Source organism: Pristis pectinata, chromosome 28, assembly GCF_009764475.1.
Source record: "Pristis pectinata isolate sPriPec2 chromosome 28, sPriPec2.1.pri, whole genome shotgun sequence".
Lineage (NCBI taxonomy): Eukaryota > Metazoa > Chordata > Chondrichthyes > Rhinopristiformes > Pristidae > Pristis > Pristis pectinata.
In genome coordinates, this window is record NC_067432.1 from 20542124 (window position 1) to 20560102 (window position 17979).

At 41.5% G+C, this 17979-nt stretch overlaps 1 protein-coding gene across 5 annotated transcripts in view; it reads right to left on the reverse strand.

Moving 5' to 3' along the window:
* Positions 1 to 17979, reverse strand: part of sema4ba (sema domain, immunoglobulin domain (Ig), transmembrane domain (TM) and short cytoplasmic domain, (semaphorin) 4Ba) — a 340196-nt gene that overhangs the window by 12827 nt on the left and 309390 nt on the right. For all 5 annotated transcript variants that reach the window (XM_052040699.1, XM_052040700.1, XM_052040697.1 and 2 more), the window contains 4 exons: positions 12323 to 12504; positions 10909 to 11059; positions 2709 to 2919; positions 507 to 622 (listed from right to left, as the gene is read on the reverse strand). In XM_052040699.1, coding sequence (XP_051896659.1) covers positions 507 to 622; positions 2709 to 2919; positions 10909 to 11059; positions 12323 to 12504 — 660 coding nt within the window. The remainder of the gene's footprint in view (positions 1 to 506; positions 623 to 2708; positions 2920 to 10908; positions 11060 to 12322; positions 12505 to 17979) is intronic.

Here is a 17979-nt window from a genome sequence, read left to right on the forward strand (position 1 = left end):
GATACTGGGATCCCCTAAGCCCTCTTGCCAGTGAATCTCAGAAACACAGCACAGAAGGAGCCCATTGTGTTCATGCCACACAGGGCTATCATCCTAGTGAACAGCACAAAGACAGTTGTGTTTCAGGAAAGGAGGGTTCACATGGCAGCCAGCCATGCTGTCAATCACTGGTGATCCCTCCCACTGTCTGACATATTCTCAATGAGATGAGGGTGAAGTTAGCAAAACAGCAATCTAAAATTTCTTACTTCTCCATTAATTTACTATTCCTTTCTCCATTCTCCACTGCCCACCCCCACCACTGTTTATTTAACACACAAATTCCGGGTGGAAGTGCTTTGTAATCTTACTGTGATTGATAGCTGGGGAGAAAAATAAAATTAAACCAAACAGCTTTTCAGGGAATCAGCCATGTCTCAGCATTTATTACAGTGTTGCCTGAGATGCAAAACAGTTTATTTAGCCTCCTTGAGGAAACAAAAAGTCACTCTTAATAAAATCTGTACCTGCTTTGAATCCAGAATCAGGTTCTGCACTGGTTGTGGATCAGCAAACAGAGTAATTTCCTCAATAATGTGTACCTTATGATTCACATTTATGGCTTTGTGCAATATTCCAGTATCTGTCAAGTAAACAAGAAATAATATTGCTGTACATTTTTAAAGTAAGAAGATTCAGTGGCAATATTTTCACACAATGTAAATATATTTCATCTCAAATGTATGCAATAGGCATTTATTATTAAGATGTCATCTTCCACTGTGGATTTGACAGTATCTGAGGATCTCCCTCATAAGCTATTAAGAAGCTATCTTGAAGCACTAAATTTTTTTCATCTGTTCAGCATTTTTAACCACGTGACAAATTATTGAATTGCTAGTCTTGAAAGACAGGTTTTTATTGAAAGTCATCAGTTGGTAAGAACTGTGGTCCACAATTTCTGCAATGATCTGAGAGAGTCACATTTACAGGGACCATGCTTTCCTGAAGAGAGAGAAAGCCATTTCCTCTCTCATTTACTGGTGATCTACTCTGTATTAACTAAATTTTTGTGTCCAGTTGAACAGATTTAGTGAAGAAATTACAAAAAATAACGGTGATAACATTTATCATCCATGAGTATTAAAATGGCTGAGCTGATATCATTCCCCCTCCCTCCTCTTCACCGCAGCTAATTTTAATTTACAAAGGTGATCATTAAAATAACCTTCGCTATTTCAGGCCTGCAGCTGAGCAGAGTGTTTCTATTGGTCAGGTACCAACCAGGAGATCAAAAACACTTCAGTTTGTTGTTGATCTGCGGCACTGTGAACAGAATTGGTATCCACACTGGCCCTGAAGATGGAGCGGTGTACCACTTCTACCTGGGAAGTCTCTGTGTGTGGATGATGAACCAAGACTGTTGAGACAGTGGACACAGTTGTGCAGCTGGTAGAGCTGCTGCCTCACAGCTCCAGTGACCCAGGTTCAATCCTGACCTCAGGTACTATCTGGGTGGAGTTTGCATGTCCTCCCTGTGACCATGTGGGGTTTCTCTGGGTACTCTGGTTTCCTCCCACATCCCAAAAGAAAGAGAGTATGAGTTACCCAAATTTGAAGAATTCGAACCTGAGTACTGCAGGCTGCATTGTGCACAAACAAAAGATGAGGTGTTGTAGCTCGAGCTTGCATTGGGCCTTGTAGCGCTGCAGGAGGCCACAAACAAAAAGGTTCGAGTGAGAGTGGGATGGTGTATTAAAGTGGCAGGTAACCGGAGACTCAGTGTCACTCCTACTGACTCAACATGGGTGCTCCGCAAAGCATATCACACAGTCTGTGTTTGGCTTCTCTGATGCAGAGGATATGTGAATGCTGAATGAGTACACTAGACTGGAAGAAGTGCAAATGAATTGCTCCTTCACCTTCTCAATTAGCTTCAACTTTTTTTATCTCTCTCATATAGCTTGCTTTTAACTGCTTCTTGTGTTAATCACTTTCTGGGCTGAGAGTCCTCCCCAGATTCCCTATCAGTGACCATCTTATGCTTATGGCTCCTGGGTTTTCATCAACCAACACAGTGAAACACCTTTGCCATGTCAATTTATCAGCCCTTTACTATAATTAAAAGACTTCTAATCGATTACCTGTTGTTTTTCACTTTTCTAGCTAACAGCATGGGATGGTTCAGCCTTTCCTGATAGTTTATGCCACTAATTAAAAGCAGAGCTGCAATTGTTGCATCTGTTGTTACCGATTGTTATCTGCTTCCAAAACAGGAAGGAATGGCAATAAATGAAGGAGCACTGCATAGCAGTGAATGCCACAGAAGCAAGGCAGCTTTCTAAGAAAGCATCTACTTTCTGGATTTTCTCTGTGAAATAACTGAAGTATAGACCATCCCCAGTAGAACAGCTTCCATTTTTACCTATGTCCAGAAATCAATTTTGTAGTTAAGTTGGAAAATATACAAAAATCACTCAATATGGTAACTGTACCTCCACAGTATTGTAATGAATAGCATCAAAAGCACATGAGACTGATAAGAAAGAACAATTACTAAAAGTGAAGAGCAAGAGGAAACTAATTCTGCTGCTCGTAGGAACCAAATGTTGGACTATGAATTTAATAATATTATGGGAGCTTGTTCATATTTAGGGGTGTCTATAAGTCAGGTGTTTATAACCTGGGAACGACCTGTAGAGATATGCTGTCTGATTAACTCTCCATACCTGTACCCACAAACAGAACATCATACTGCCCATGGATGGTTTGGACTCTGTCCACAGCGAGCTGGGTGTACTTTACATGCTTCTTCATCAGAACGGGTTGGCTCTTGACGCTCTCTTCCATCAGGAAATGGTCCTTTGCAAAATTCAATACTTTGTCTGGCATTTGGAATGAAGAAGTTATGTTCATGGCTCTGACACTGTCTGTAATGCACTGAGAGAGATAACAAAAGAAAGTTTGCATTCATTAATTAACATTTACACTGCACCTTTAACCAAGCATCTGCATGTCCAAAGCACCATTTGCTGGCTTCTTACCCAACATTAACAGCTACAATGTGCACAGCTCAGCAAAGCCTCATCAACCCTGTCATACTCACAAAGAAGCTCCCCCTCACCAGCAAATCTCACATCACACCAGCCTCATCATCATTACTGACTGCTGTCATGCTGCTGGAAGGTCATCAACTCAGTGAAGGATGCCCTCTGGTCTGCCCGAAACTTGTTGGTCTTCCAGCACAGTGAGATGTCTGTAAGGGAATACTGCTGAATGGCACAGTCCAGGCTGCAGGAGTACGTGCTGAGGGATGCACTGAAGCTCAGTGCAGCCAAGGCTAAGGCTCTGTGGGAAAAGACCACAGTCTCGGTTCCTTTCGCTACCACACATGGAGGGGCTGAGTAGGGTGGGAAAGCCCCTCAAACAATGAAAGGAGTATCACCTTAGGGAGCCACATAAGTGGCAATGGTGCTATGTTTGTGTGTTTTTTTTCTCTCCTTACGTTTTACACTACTGAATGTAACAACCATGTATGTTAAGCTTTTGTATTTTGCACTGTGTTTGTTCTGAATTGTTTATTTTTTAAATTAAAAAAAACTGCTCTCATACAAACTGATGAAGTGGCTGAAAGATACCCCCCAGGAAAAAAGGCATTTCAAGTCAAGCCCTACTCTTGTCTCTTAGAGCCAGCTGAGTGGATAATTATTCACATCCTGAATGTTCAATTTGGTGGACATGAATGATGTCAATGTCCCTCATAAAATGAATAGATAATTTTTCAGCTATTTTGTTATTAATTTGATTTTTAACTGAGTGATTCTTCAACTATCTTTAGAATGTTCTATAATCATGCACAAATATATATTTCCCTGCGACACTAAAAGAATGAAGGTATTGGTATATTATTGTCACTTGTACCAAGGTACAGTGAAAAACGTGTCTTGCATACCGATCATACAGGTCAATTCATTACACGGTGCATTGAGGTAGTACAGAGTGCTCTCTCAAGTGCTATTTCTCGCTTGGTTAAGTTGAGCTTTAACTGCAGCTTAACACCACTTCATTCAGACCAAGGATTGGACAGTGTTTTGCCTACTGTCCTATTCATCAGTCACTGATACTAGGCAGTAGCACTGGGAACCCACAGAACAGCCTGTGACTGCCTGCAGGTAAATTTCAAAGGGCAAATGGTATAGCGATCATGAACCAATACTTCAGCCCTGTACCTCGTCATAGGGTCAGACAGCATGGAAACAGGCCCTTCGGCTCAACTGGTCAATGCTGACCAAGATACCCATCCAAGCTAGTCCCATTTGCATGGAGCTGCAGCCTGTGTGATTCAGATCCAATCCCTTTTTGCCCTGAACTGGTTCAACTCTCTTTATCAGGCCTTGACTTCTAGATTCACAAAAGGAATCTGTCTCTGTAAAGTGTTTTATTCAGCAAAATTGTGTAAATTGAAAAGGCCGGGAAAAAACACATGGGTATTTTGGTACAGTGTGTTCTTATGGACAGAGAATTGTGTGCTATTCTTTACAGTGTTAAATAGATTTGTAAATCAAAGACATGTATTCCAATGAATCAATGGTGTGATAGCAAAAATTTGCAAACTGAACATTTCTAAATTCAGGAACTACTGTTGTCTCTACCTCAACCTCAACCCAAGTCCCTTATGGAGCTGAGACCCTTCCCCAGGACTAAGGCAGAGGTCCCTCAGACAAATCTCAACAGAACCTGGATTATTGGTGGCAGAGGCTGCCTGCTGATGCCCAGTGATGTGGTGATGGGCTGGTTCTATCAGCAAGCAGGGGTCAGCTGGTCAGTCAATGGCTGCCAATTCGGCCAATCCAGTCACCGTCCAACCAGGAGCAAAGGCAAGTACCGGCAATCATAGCAAAACATCCCAAGGCACTTCCCGTGGGCAAATCCAGACATTTAAAGGGAAATTAGTTGGCTTGAGATGAAAGGGGCTGGTTTTACTGAAAGGCAGAGGTGTTTAAGGAGGCAACTTCAGAGTCTAGGGTCCAGGCACTTTAAGACCCAGCCTTCAACAGTGAGGTGAAAGGGAGTGAAAGATGGACAAGGAGCCACTGTTGTCTCGCAAAACCACCATCATTTTATGCTAATCTGCCAAGCTGGAATCTGAAAGGACTCCACCTATTAACCCTCCCACCCTGCCAGTGGAAACCATTTATTCAGATATACTCCACTATAACCATTCCTAGTCTTGACACATCGATTAAATAATTTGTTCTCATTTTCCAAGGACAATGCCTGTTTTTCTAGTCTGTACCTACAACCAAGGACCCTCAAAGTAAGCTACGGACATATGTGATACCATCACTCCCTCCCTTTTAGAGTAGGTACCCATAAATCAGTTCCCGTTGGTGGTATGAATATAACGATGGTTTCAATGGTGTGGTAATAAAATGTGGGCATGCAACTGTAAATGTTAGAGAGGTCTTTTACGTCAGTCAGGGGCATCAACCTTGACTCAGTGGGAAGTATTCTTACAGGAGTCACAGGTATATGGATCAAGAGTCAGCAGAGGCATAAGAATATAACCCAGGCTGATACTCTATTACAGTACTGAAGGAGAGCTACATTTTCAGAGGTTCCACCTTCCAATGATGATAAACCCTGCTCTTCCTTAATGCAAAGGATCCCATGGCACTACACTGAAGATCAGCCAAGATGTTCTTCCAATGTCCCGGTCAATGTTTTTCAACAACAACATAACTAAACAAAAAGATTAGTTGTCCTCTATCACATTCTGGGAGTTTGCTGTGCACAAATTGTTCCTACATTACAACAGTGACTATTCTTCAAAATGTATATTGTTAGGTGTCCAAGACTTTAAGGTTCCAGAGGTCATGAAGGCCTTTCTTTCTTCTTTCATTACATTACAGTTTGTGGTAAGTTTTATCGATTCCAAGTCACAGACTCTGAATATGTGAAACTCCAACCCTGGTGAGCAGCAGCAATCAAATCAGAATACTAGCCAATGAGGACCAGCTGCCTATGCTTCCATTTTCCAAGCTAACCAGGCATTTGCACTCGATTCTCCAATTTATGGTTGAGATGAGCTCGACTCAAGCAGAATATCACTGTTCAACAAGCCTTTTAGAATGCCAATTAGAATTTATAGGACACTTGAAAAGAATGGTCTTTAGGAGATTTGGGCATTTAATCTATACCAGCTGTATTGTCATATTTCTTTATGCCCTCCCAATCTACTCAAAGTTTGTGAATCAGGCACAAATCACTCAAATGGATAATGGATCATCAAGCACTCAGGAGCAGAGAGCACTCTACTGATCAATCTCTCATTTCAAGGGTGTGGATATTTATTGACATTCCCAAATGTTTGCAAAAATAGATCTGAACTTTGCTCAAGTATATGAATGAATTCGAAGTGTTTTGAAGACAATTTTTTTCAATTGTCTTGCATCAACATTTTAACTGGAGATCAACAAGAGGATTCTTGTTTCAATTGTCAGCTCCAATTGCTATGATTTTTCTGAAAATAACAACCACTTGTTAGTTCAAACGTTAGAAATATTCTGCATGTGGCCAATTATGATGCCATTTTACCAAACATTGTGATGAATTACTATTAGGTAGTAATGTGCTATTTGTCTGAGCTTTGTACAGTCCCCATTCAGCAATAATCAGGGAAGGAAAGAACTTATAAAGCATCTTTCACTGCCCAAATGAAACACATTTGTAGCACAGAGGCTACTGCAATGTAAGAAAAAGGGCTGCCAATTTTATCCTCTGTAGGCTCCTATAAGTTGGAATGTGAGGACGATCAATTGCATTGGTGTGGAAGGTAGGGGGATAAACATTGTCCAAGGTTATCAGGGAGAACCCAGTTAGCTAAACTGTACCTGTTCAAATTGCTTCCATAATGGGTTAAACAAAGAACTTAATAAAATTTTGGGGGTGATTCTGCTGTTAGTGAGGAAACCATGCTCTGAAAGAATGCAGAACAATGACATGCTAGTTTTTAGACTACAGGTGCCGATCCTGACCAAATCATGAAATCTTCCCTGAAGAACACCAGCTTTTGATTTGGCTCAGTGGCTGCTCACCTGCCTCCAAATGTCCCGGCTGTGGATCCAAGCATTGCTTCAAGAGCTGAGCACTTCACAACTCAGGGACCTTGGTGGCATATTGAGAAAGTGCTGGATCTTATGGATAAGATTGACTGTTGGCTTCATCTGCATTGACATAAAATATCCCATGGGACCTTTCTCTTGGTGTCCTGGCCAACAGTGACCTTCCAACCAATAACATGGTTAATTTAAACCAGTCACTTATCCTGCCTACATTTGGGGGGACTGGCTATATGCAAATTAGCTGCCGCTTTTGTTGACACAAACAACATGCTTGCAATTTGGAAAAACAGAAGGTCACTAAGTGTCCGATAATCTAGGACATCATGAAAACATGAAGGACACAATACATGCAGTACTCTCTCTCTACCACAGAAATATTTTGAACCCAATTGTTCTGATTTTTCTACCACACTGCTACTGCTGAGACACTTTGCTGCAAATTTTAATTGCAAGTCTTATTAACCATCTGTCTATACTCTGGAAGCTGATGTACTGAAAGCAGTAACCCATTCCAACTACTGAAAGAGCTAGGATAAAAGAGTACCCACATACAACAGGACGAACAATGAGCACTGATGTTAAATGTAACTCTGCTGCTACAAAGAGCAGATTATCTCTTTTAAGTTGTGGCATTAATGTGAATTGCATTTTCTAGTTCTTGTTTTTTTCACCTGGAGCTAATGGACCACTCTCCCTTCTCCATCTCTTGAAAGTGGTGCTGCTCATTAAATAGCTCTGACAACCTTGGAATTGATGGACAGATAAGTCATGATTGAATTGATCAGCAGAACAGGCTTGAAGGGTTGAATGACTTACACGGGCTCCAATGTTTCTGAGGAGCAATACAATCTTCTCTTAGAAATGACTGATGTCCTGAGGCAAATGTGTTTTTGCTGCTTTAACACCAGCACCCAAACTGTGGGTGCATAAATTAAGTTACAAGATCAGAGCTTATATAATTTTTGTTTGCCCCTTGCAGTCAGTCAAAACCAGGAGTTAGAGCCATTTCTGCAGTTGGTCATTTCATGCACCATGAATTTATCAACAGGAAGTGACAGGAAGCGGACAGTTATTGCACATTTTCCGTACACACCCTTCAAGCAGCTAATGAGCCCTTTAAATAAAGAATAGCTCATTCATCCAGCTATAGACCTGTCAAAACATTTTAGTGTGGATAGTATCAAATTGCACAAACCTGTATCATTGATCCCCATGTGGGGGCTTGTGATTCGTATCACAGGTGAACAGAGGAACTCTTTTTTGATCAGGCATATGGACACAGATTTGAGCAAGAAGGGAAGCTTCCCTTCCTGGGAATGGGATATGAAAGCTGTTTCCCAACTTGAGAAAGAGCGACAAGACAGGAATAACATGGCAGAGGATGAACACGCATTTTCAAAACTGGTCTGGTCTGTTGAGGATACAAATGGCTTAGCATGCAGCAGTTATGGTATCGTAACACATGCTGCATAGAAGGCAGAGCCTGTGGGTGATAATGGAGAAATGGGCACAGGCAAATTTGTCCAGGACATACAGTCAAATTCATAGCACACAAAATTATGAATGAAGTTAACTGGACGTCATTGGGCGTGACAACACATGGAAAGCTGTGCAGATCAAATAATGATTATAGTAAATATAGTCTATGACTTGTGCTTTGTGCACACTCACTCGTTCCTTATAAGTGCCTAACAGTTCTGTATATGACAAATACAATTCGTCAACAGTAATTCTGGATATCTATTGCTCAGTGTTGATGAAATAACAGGACTTAACAAGTTAAGACATGAATAGAAACAGATTTTGGATGTAGTCAGTCGCAGAAGTGTAGAGGTTAGGGAGATGGCCAGGAGCGCATTGAAATAGTTGAGTCTGCAGGTTTATAATAGAGGCAATATGAGAAAAATTAAAGAACAATGCAAGTTCAGAGAGCTTGGCTTCATAAGCAGGGGGAGAGGAGAAGAGGGAAAGGCAGCTGATCAAATTGTCTCAGTCATGGTGACAAGCACTTCCTACACCAGCCATTGGATGTGAGGGTTTTGTGGGCAGCAGAGACAGTATTAAGACAAGTGGAGAGCTAAAGTGGGTGCTGCCTCTGCTTTCCAGGATAACATAGTCATTGAGCTTGGACAGAAACATCTGAGACTCAGTTCATCAGAACACCCAATGGCCTGGACCTGTGACCACACTGTGTCAAAGTATAAGGTAAAGTTTCACAGGAAACTTTGACAAAGCAATTGTAGATTAACTGCTGACTATATATTGTAAGAACAGCAAGTACAGAAATGTACAGGAGGTGTAATAACAGCAGTAACTGGAATTATATAGGGCTCTGGTGAGACCATACTGCCATATTGTGTACAGGTCTATTCTCCCTACCTCAGGAAGATTATGCTTGTGATAGAGGGGTGCAATGAAGGTTCACCACATTGTTTACTGGATTGAGCAGTGGGTGGGAGTGTGCATTCTGTGAGGAGAGATTAAGACGGCTTGGGTATAGAAGAGAGGTGAACTAATTGGAAAGTACAATTGACAGAGTAGAACCACTGGCTGAACTGTTCAGAACCAGGTGTCAAAGTTTCAAAATAAGGGATTGGCCATTTAGGCCTGAGGTGAGAAATGTCTTCACCCAGAAGGAATGAATCTTTGGAATCTCTGGAGGGTCAGGGAGTGAGTATATTCAAGGCAGGGATCAACAGATGTTTGTAACTCATGTACAAAAGTAGAGACATCTAGTTCCAATTACATAGAGCCCTGATGACACTGTGTCTGAACTACTGTGCACAGGTCTGTTCTCCCTGTCCGTAGAAGGATATATTTCTAATAGAAGGAATGCAGGGAAGGTTCAACTGATTGTTTTTTGGGATGGTGGGTTTATCCTATGAGGAAAGATTAAGCGCATTAGGCTGGCACTACTCGGTTTAGAAGAACAAGAGGTTGTCTCATTGACATGTACAAAATTCTTAAGGGGCTTTACAGGGCAGGTGCAGATTTTATATTTCCACTGGTTGAGGTATTTAGAACCAGAAGTCACAACCTCAAGATAAGAATGCAGCGATTCAGTGCAGAGATGAGAACAAGTTCTCAGAGGTGAGAAGATTATAAAATTATGAAAGTTATAGAATAGACAGCTGGTATCTTCTTCCCAGGTTCGAAATTTCTAATACTGGAAGGCATGTATTTAAGGTGAGAGGGGGAAAGTTCAAAGGAGATGTGTGGGGCAAGTTTTTTTTACACAGAGAGTGGTGGGTGCCTGGAATGTGCTGCCAGGAGTGGTGCTGGAGGCAGATATGACAGTGGTATTTAGAGGCTCTTAGATAGGCACATGAATATGCAGAGAATAGAGGGATATGGATCATGTGCAGGCAGAAGGGATTAGTTTAGTTAGGTATCATTAGCTTAACTAGTTCAGCACAACATCGTGGCTTAGTCACTGAGTATACTGAAGACAGAGCTGGCTAGATTTTTGGTTAATAAGAGAATCAAAATATATGGGGTTAGTGCAGGAAAGTGGCACTGAGGTAAAAGATCAGCCATGATTTTATTGAAACTAAGGGCAGGCACAAGGGGCAGAACAGCTTCCTTGTGCTTCTGTTTCTTATGTTCTAAGTAAGGTGTGTGAACTGGAAGTGGCTGCTCTTTGCAAGAACTTTACTGGTGAACAGAAAATAAGCAAATATTCGAGAATGAAATGGGAACTACAGTTGCTTATGTACATTGGACTGCCGCAAATTAAGAAAGCTTTCCACACAGACATTAAAAAGCCGATGTGTTTCTCGAAAGATCCTGTATGAGTGATACTTACAGCACCTGGTCTTGGCTCTGGGGGATTCTGGTTGTAAGGATACCACTGCTGTGTTTCCCGGTTCACCTCCATGTACCTTCCAGCGAAGGCTCTCATGACATCAGCCATGGAAAAAGCACAAACAGCAGAAGAGGCTGCACCACCTTTATACCTGGGAGGAGAACCACCAAATCAGCCCAGTGGTCAAGCATGCAATTCTTTCTCCAGTTCTTATGATCAAATAGAGCTCTTAAGATATTTATAAATTATTGCACTGAACAGAAACCTCAAATCAAGTCATGGTGTTAAATATAAATTGCAAACCAGCAAAATGACAGAAAACAACTACTAATTCTGCAAGATGCAAGGAATCTAAATCTTAACATTTCATTTCTCCCCTGCCTCCTTGTTTCTTTAAAGAAAGTATTGTCTAAGCTTGATGGACTCAGAATTACAATTCCTGTACAATAAACTAACTGTGCTGGAAAATAACTTCAAAGATTAAATATTCATTTTAATTATGTATGCATTTTTTTAATAAAGTCAAACATTCCACTTAGACTAAGAAGAGTTAGAAAATTATGGAGGTGTCATCTTGGGCTTGTCCTGCACCCTGTTGGAGGCCACTGCATGGCTGGGCTCCTCTGTACACAGCATGTCAGAAGCTTGGGGGACTTGAGAGGAAAATCACAAACCACGTGAAACATGAGGCTTACTCTTCATGGGCGCAGAGATATGTGGCATCGCGTGATCCAATTTCTGGGCATAAATATCCCACGAGCCCGGGCGTGGACTTTTCTATGCACCTCATCAAAATCCTTCAAATTTCAAAGGCTCCATCAACTCTCTTAGCCTCACTCGCTCTGTTGGAAATAGTCATTCCATCTCAAACCAGCGCTGTTTGTGGGAGCTTGCTGTGCACAAATTGGCTGCCGCATTTCCTACATTACAACTGTGACTACATTTCAAAAGTATAATTAACTATTAAGTTTTTTGGGATGTCCTGAGGTACTAAAAGATTCTGGGATAATATGTCTTTTTTTATCTTTCACAATTAAACTGGCATTAGTATCCTTTCCATAAAGACGGTGGAGTTGGGGGAGTAGGTTTCCCTATACAGAGTCTGCTACAGTGTACTGACAGTACCATCCTTACATGCTATTTATGAAACTCAGTTTCAAACTGCGTACCAATAAAGCGTTGTTGGTGCTAATCCTTCTAACTGTGACGTGTGTATATTGGGAAGTTGGAGAGATAATTTAAGTATAGACCATGTTCACATAATTCCAGGTAAAATCCTTAAGATTGTAATAATCCATGGAACATTTTGAAAATCAGGATTTTATTGAAAATAACACAAATTCAGGATGTCCCGATCTAATTGGAGAGATCAAATTATTTGAATTTCAGTAAGAATAACGTTGTATTCACATACCACTGGGAAGTAAATACTCCATAGAAGGTTATGTTTTTCCAATATTCTTTTCCCGGAGACAGAACAAACATATCCTGAATAACATTAAATGGGAATCCATCATCTGGAAGTGAGCAGGACAGCTGGGCTTTAAGGAATGTTGTCCACCTTTTCTGGAGCACACGCTCTCCTCCTATATCCCCCTGCGGAGAGATTTATTAATGACTATTAATAGTAAACACACAAGAGATATTGCAACATGACTACACAAAGATTTAGAAACACAATGTCCTCAGATATTTTGCACACCATCTTAAAAATAGAATACATCAACCTTCAACAGTTGGGACCTCATGTGCAATCTAACCACACAACTGGTTCGCTCCAGTTATGTACACCTAGACTGGTTTACTCCAGTAACACAAACCAGGATTAGTTACAGAGATAATTGGAAAAATGTTGCACAGTGGTGCAGCCAGTTGAGTTGCTGCCTCAGTGTCAGAGACCCAGGTTCAATCCGACCTTGAGTCCTATGGAGTTTGGACATTCTCCCTGTGACCACATGGGTTTCCTTTATGTGTTCCAGTTTTTCCCCACATCCCAAAGATGTACGGTTTGGTAGGTTAATTGGCCACGTGTAAATTGCCTCTAGCATTTTGGTGAGTGGTAGAATCTGGGGGAAGTTGATGAGAATGTGGGTATTAAGAATTAATGCAGCATTAGTGTAAATGGATGGTTGATGGTCTGCGTGGACTTGAGGGGCTGAATGGCCTATTTCCGTGCTTTTTGTCTCTATGACTAATATTTAATCGGCAACGTGTATAATGACAGGAAAAAAAAGACATTAAATTACGTTTACATCAAAACTCTTTACTTTGGAATACTGGAACTGAAGCAAGTCACTTAGCCCCTCCGATTTGTTCCACCATTGACTCAGGTCACAGCTGACTGGTGACCTAACTTTATATACCTGCCATTCCCTTGTATACCATATTAATCTTGGCTAACAGAAGTCTTTCAATCTCCAATTTAAAATTAACAATTGGCCCAGCAACAATCGACTTTTGTGGAAGTATCGAACAACTGCTCAGCTGTGCATGTACAAAAGCTGCCTGAATAAAAACCGAATATGTTGGTAAAGACTTTAGCAAGTCAGGCAGCATTTGTGCATCAGCATCAGCCAAGTCTTTCAGGAGTAAGTTTCGGAAACACTTCAAAAAGCAAAACATTGTAGACAGCAACAACGGAGAGGGAAAAACAGTTAACGTTTCAGGTCGATGAACCTTCCTCAGAATGTTCTGAAGAACGTTCCCTCTCCTCTGTTGTTTCCTGCAGTGTTTTGCTTTTCAAAGCATTTCCTAACCTCACTCCTGAAAGACTTGGGTCTATGTTTTAGACAATCCATACTCCTAACTTCCACTACTAGTGGGAATAATTTCCATTCAACCTTCCGGTTCACCTTATTATAGAACCATAGAGCCATAGAACAATACAGCACAATACAGGCCCTTCAGCCCACCAATTTGTGCCGACCTTCAGACCTCTCCTAAGACTACCTAACCCCTTCCTCCCACATATCCCTCTATCTTAAATTCCTCCATATGCTTATCTAACAATCTCTTGAACTTGACCAATGTATCAGCCTCCACCACCACCCCAGGCAGCGCATTCCATGCACCAACCACTGTCTGGGTGAAAAACCTCCCTCTGACGTCTTCCTTGAACTTCCCCCCCATTACCTTAAACCATGCCCTCCTGTATTGAGCATTGGTGCCCCGGGAAAGAGGTGCTGGCTGTTCACTCTATCTATTCCTCTTAATATTTTGTATACCTCTATCATGTCTCACCTCATTCTCCTTCTCTCCAAAGAGTAAATTCCTAGCTCCTTTAGTCTCTCCTCATAATCCATACTCTCTAATCCAGGCAGCATCCTGGTAAATCTCCTCTGAACCCTTTCCAATGCCTCCACATCCTTCCTATAATGAGGCAACCAGAACTGGACACAGTACTCTAAGTGTGGTCTAACCAGAGTTTTGTAAAGCTGCATCATTACTTCGCAGCTCTTAAACTCGATCCCACGACTTATGAAAGCTAACATCCCATAAGCTTTCTTAACTGCCCTACCCATCTGTGTGGCAACTTTCAGTGATCTGTGGATATGAACCCCCAGATCCCTCTGCTCCTCTACACTGCTCAGAATCCTGCCATTTACCTTGTATTCCACCTTGGAGTTTGTCCTTCCAAAGTGTACCACCACACACTTCTCCAGATTGAACTCCATCTGCCACTTCTCAGCCCAGCTCTGCATCCTATCAATATCCTTCTGTAAGCTTCAACAGCCCTCCACACTATCCACAACACCACTGACCTTTGTGTCATCTGCAAACTTGCTAACCCACCCTTCCACCCCCTCATCTAAGTCATTAATAAATATCACAAAAAGTAAAGGTCCCAGAACCGATCCTTGTGCGACACCACTAGTCACAGCCCTCTAATCCGAATGCACTCCCTCCACCACAACCCTCTGCTTTCTACAGGCAAGCCAACCCTGAATCCACACGGCCAAGCCTCCCTGGATCCCTTGGCCTCTGACCTTCTGAAGAAGCCTATCATGCGGAACCTTGTCAAACGCCTTACTAAAATCCATGTAGACCACATCCACTGCACTACCCTCATCAATCTTCCTGGTCACCTCCTCAAAGAACCCTATCAGGCTTGTGAGGCAAGTTCTTCCCTTCACAAATCCATGCTGGCTGTCCCTAATCAGTCCATGATTCTCTAAATGATCACAGATCCTATCTCTTAGAATCCTTTGTAGCAGCTTACCCACCACAGACGTAAGGCTCACTGGTCTGTAATTCCCTGGACTATCCCTACTACCTTTTTTGAATAAGGGGACAACATTCACCACCCTCCAATCCTCCGGTACCATCCCCGTGGACAACGAGGACTCAAAGATCCTAGGCAATGGTTCAGCAATCTCCTCCCTAGCCTCACAAAGCAGCCTGGGGAATATTCCGTCAGGCCCCGGGGACTTATCTGTCCTACTATTTTCTAACAGCTCCAACACATCCTCTCTCTTGATATCTACATACTCTAGAACATTACCCTTACCAACACTGTCCTCAGCATCATCAAGACCCCTCTCCTTGGTGAATACTGAAGAGAAGTATTCATTGAGAACCTCACCCACTTCCACAGCTTCCAGGCACAGCTTCTCACCTTTGTCTTTAATCGGACCTACCTTTACTCTAGCCATCCTTCTGCTCTTCACGTATGAGTAAAAAGCCTTAGGATTCTCCTTAACCCTACTCGCCAAAGCCTTTTCATGTCCCCTTCTCGCTTTCCTCAGCCTCTTCTTAAGTTTCCTCTTGCTACTCTATATTCCTCACGAGCCCTGTCTGATTCTTTTGAAAATGCAATCAAATAATTCCCTTAACTTTCTACAGACCTAGGAATACCACAAGACCGTAAGACATAGGAGAAGAATTAGGCCATTCAGCCCACTGAGTCTGCTCTGCCATTTAATCACGGCTGATTTTTTTCAACCCCATTTTCCTGACTTCTCCCTGTAACCCTTATCCCCCTTACTAATCAAGAACCTATCAATCTCTGACTTAAATACACCAATGACTTGGCCTCTACAGCACTCTGTAGCAACAGATTCCACAGATTCACCACCCTCTGGCTGAAGAAATTCCTCCTCATCTCAGTTTTCAAGGGACGTCCCATTATTCTGAAGCTTTACATAGAAACTTGTGAAATCCAGACCTGCTTATGTAGTCTCCCTGGGCATTGTTCTAGCTCTGGCATCATTTTGATGCATTGTGTTTTATCCAGCTCGATATCAACACAGAATTCCATTAACCTCTTGCATTCTATGGCATACTAATGATCTACACTCACCCTGAACCCCAATTCCTAAGTCTCATGGAACTCTATGGCTTCTAGCTTTTCACCATTTAGGAAATACTGTTTTTTTTCTTTTAGCTTCCCTTTTAGGATGACCTCACATTTGCCTACAATGAAATGCATTCGATATTGTTTTGTTCTTTCTCTTAACTTGTCAATAGCTCCCTGTAATTTTGTGCTTTCATTTATAGTGTCATCTACCTTTGTTTCATCAACATATGTGCATATATAAATTATTATCCCAGCATCAGATTGATTTATAAATATGGCAATGGTTGAGCCTCACTGCGAACCCCTGTGGATCCTGTCCATCACCTTAGTCACTACTTCAAAAACTCAGTCAGGCTTGTCAAGCACGAGCCACCCTTTACAAATCCACTTGAGTTTCCCTGATCAGTTAAAACTGTGCGAAGGGTTCATTCAAATGGTCCTTAATTACTGTCTGGACTACTTTCCAATAATGAACGTTGGGCCAACAGGTTTACAGTTCCCAGGTTTCTCTCTTTCTCATCTCTCCTAAATAGGGGAGTGCTTTGTACAATTTTTCAGTCTGAAGGAAAGGTTCCTAAATGAAAGAAACTTTGGAAGTACATGATTAGAATATTTCATACCTACTTCTTTCAAAACCCTCCACCAGAAACCATCTGGTCCTGAGGAGTCATTGTACATTACTGTTACTGATTTCTTTACTACTGACTTTTATTTATGTCAGTTTTGGTGAGTCCCCATCCCTGATTCATGTTCAATTTCTATCCCCTTCCTCTATCTAGTGCTATCCACCTCCTCCACTGCAAATTGCTGCATAAGGTAAAATGGAATCTTAGTAGGTAATTTATGCTTCTCACATTCAAACATTGAACTCAACCATATTGTGATCCATATTAAGCTGAAGTTCATTTACCATTAAGTTGTTACCTAAATTACTCATTACTGAATCTAAAATGGCCTGCCTCCTAAATTCTTGGACATATTGTTTCTGAAAACCACCCTAAACACATAAGATATTCACTACTTTTGTTACATGAGGTAGTCTTCTTATCCAAATGCATATGGAAGTTACAATCCCCATTAAAACTACTTTGCAACACACTTATAAAATCTTGGCATTCATACATTCTGCTACTTCATAACCTCTACCAAGGAACCTGCACACAACTCCCATTAATGTCTTAAATACTTATCTATTTCTTAGTTCTACCCACAAAATTTCTTACATTCTCCTTTATCATTGAAGTGACTTTATCCTAAATCAATAAAGCTGCTCCCTCTACACCCGTCCTCCATTGTAAACTTTTCTCGTAACCTGGTATATTTTGTTCCAGTCCTGACGGTCTCACATTCTCTGGAAGGTCTGCCAAATCGTACTGTCAAAGGTGAATTTGTGTCTGCAATTCATTGCATTAAAAAAATGGTTACTTGAGCTGCACACTATCATCTGTCCTTTCACTCCAATGTTTTACTCATGCACTTTGTATTTTTCTCTCCTGCTTTAGTTACTTTTAGTCTTCCCTTTACACATAGTGCTTGAAGCACAATTTCCAACCATTGCTCTGCCTTCTTCCATTCTGTATGTTGCAGAACAATTATTCCCCTTAACCAATCCATCACCATCTCCATCCCCATACCAGATTCTCATTTATTTTCATTAAAAACAGGATGATGTTGTAAATGTTAATGCAGTTTAGAAGAAATCAATGGTGGCAGCTTAAGCAATGGCAATTTGTCATTGACGAGCTCCCTGTGATTATCACATCAATGCATAATAG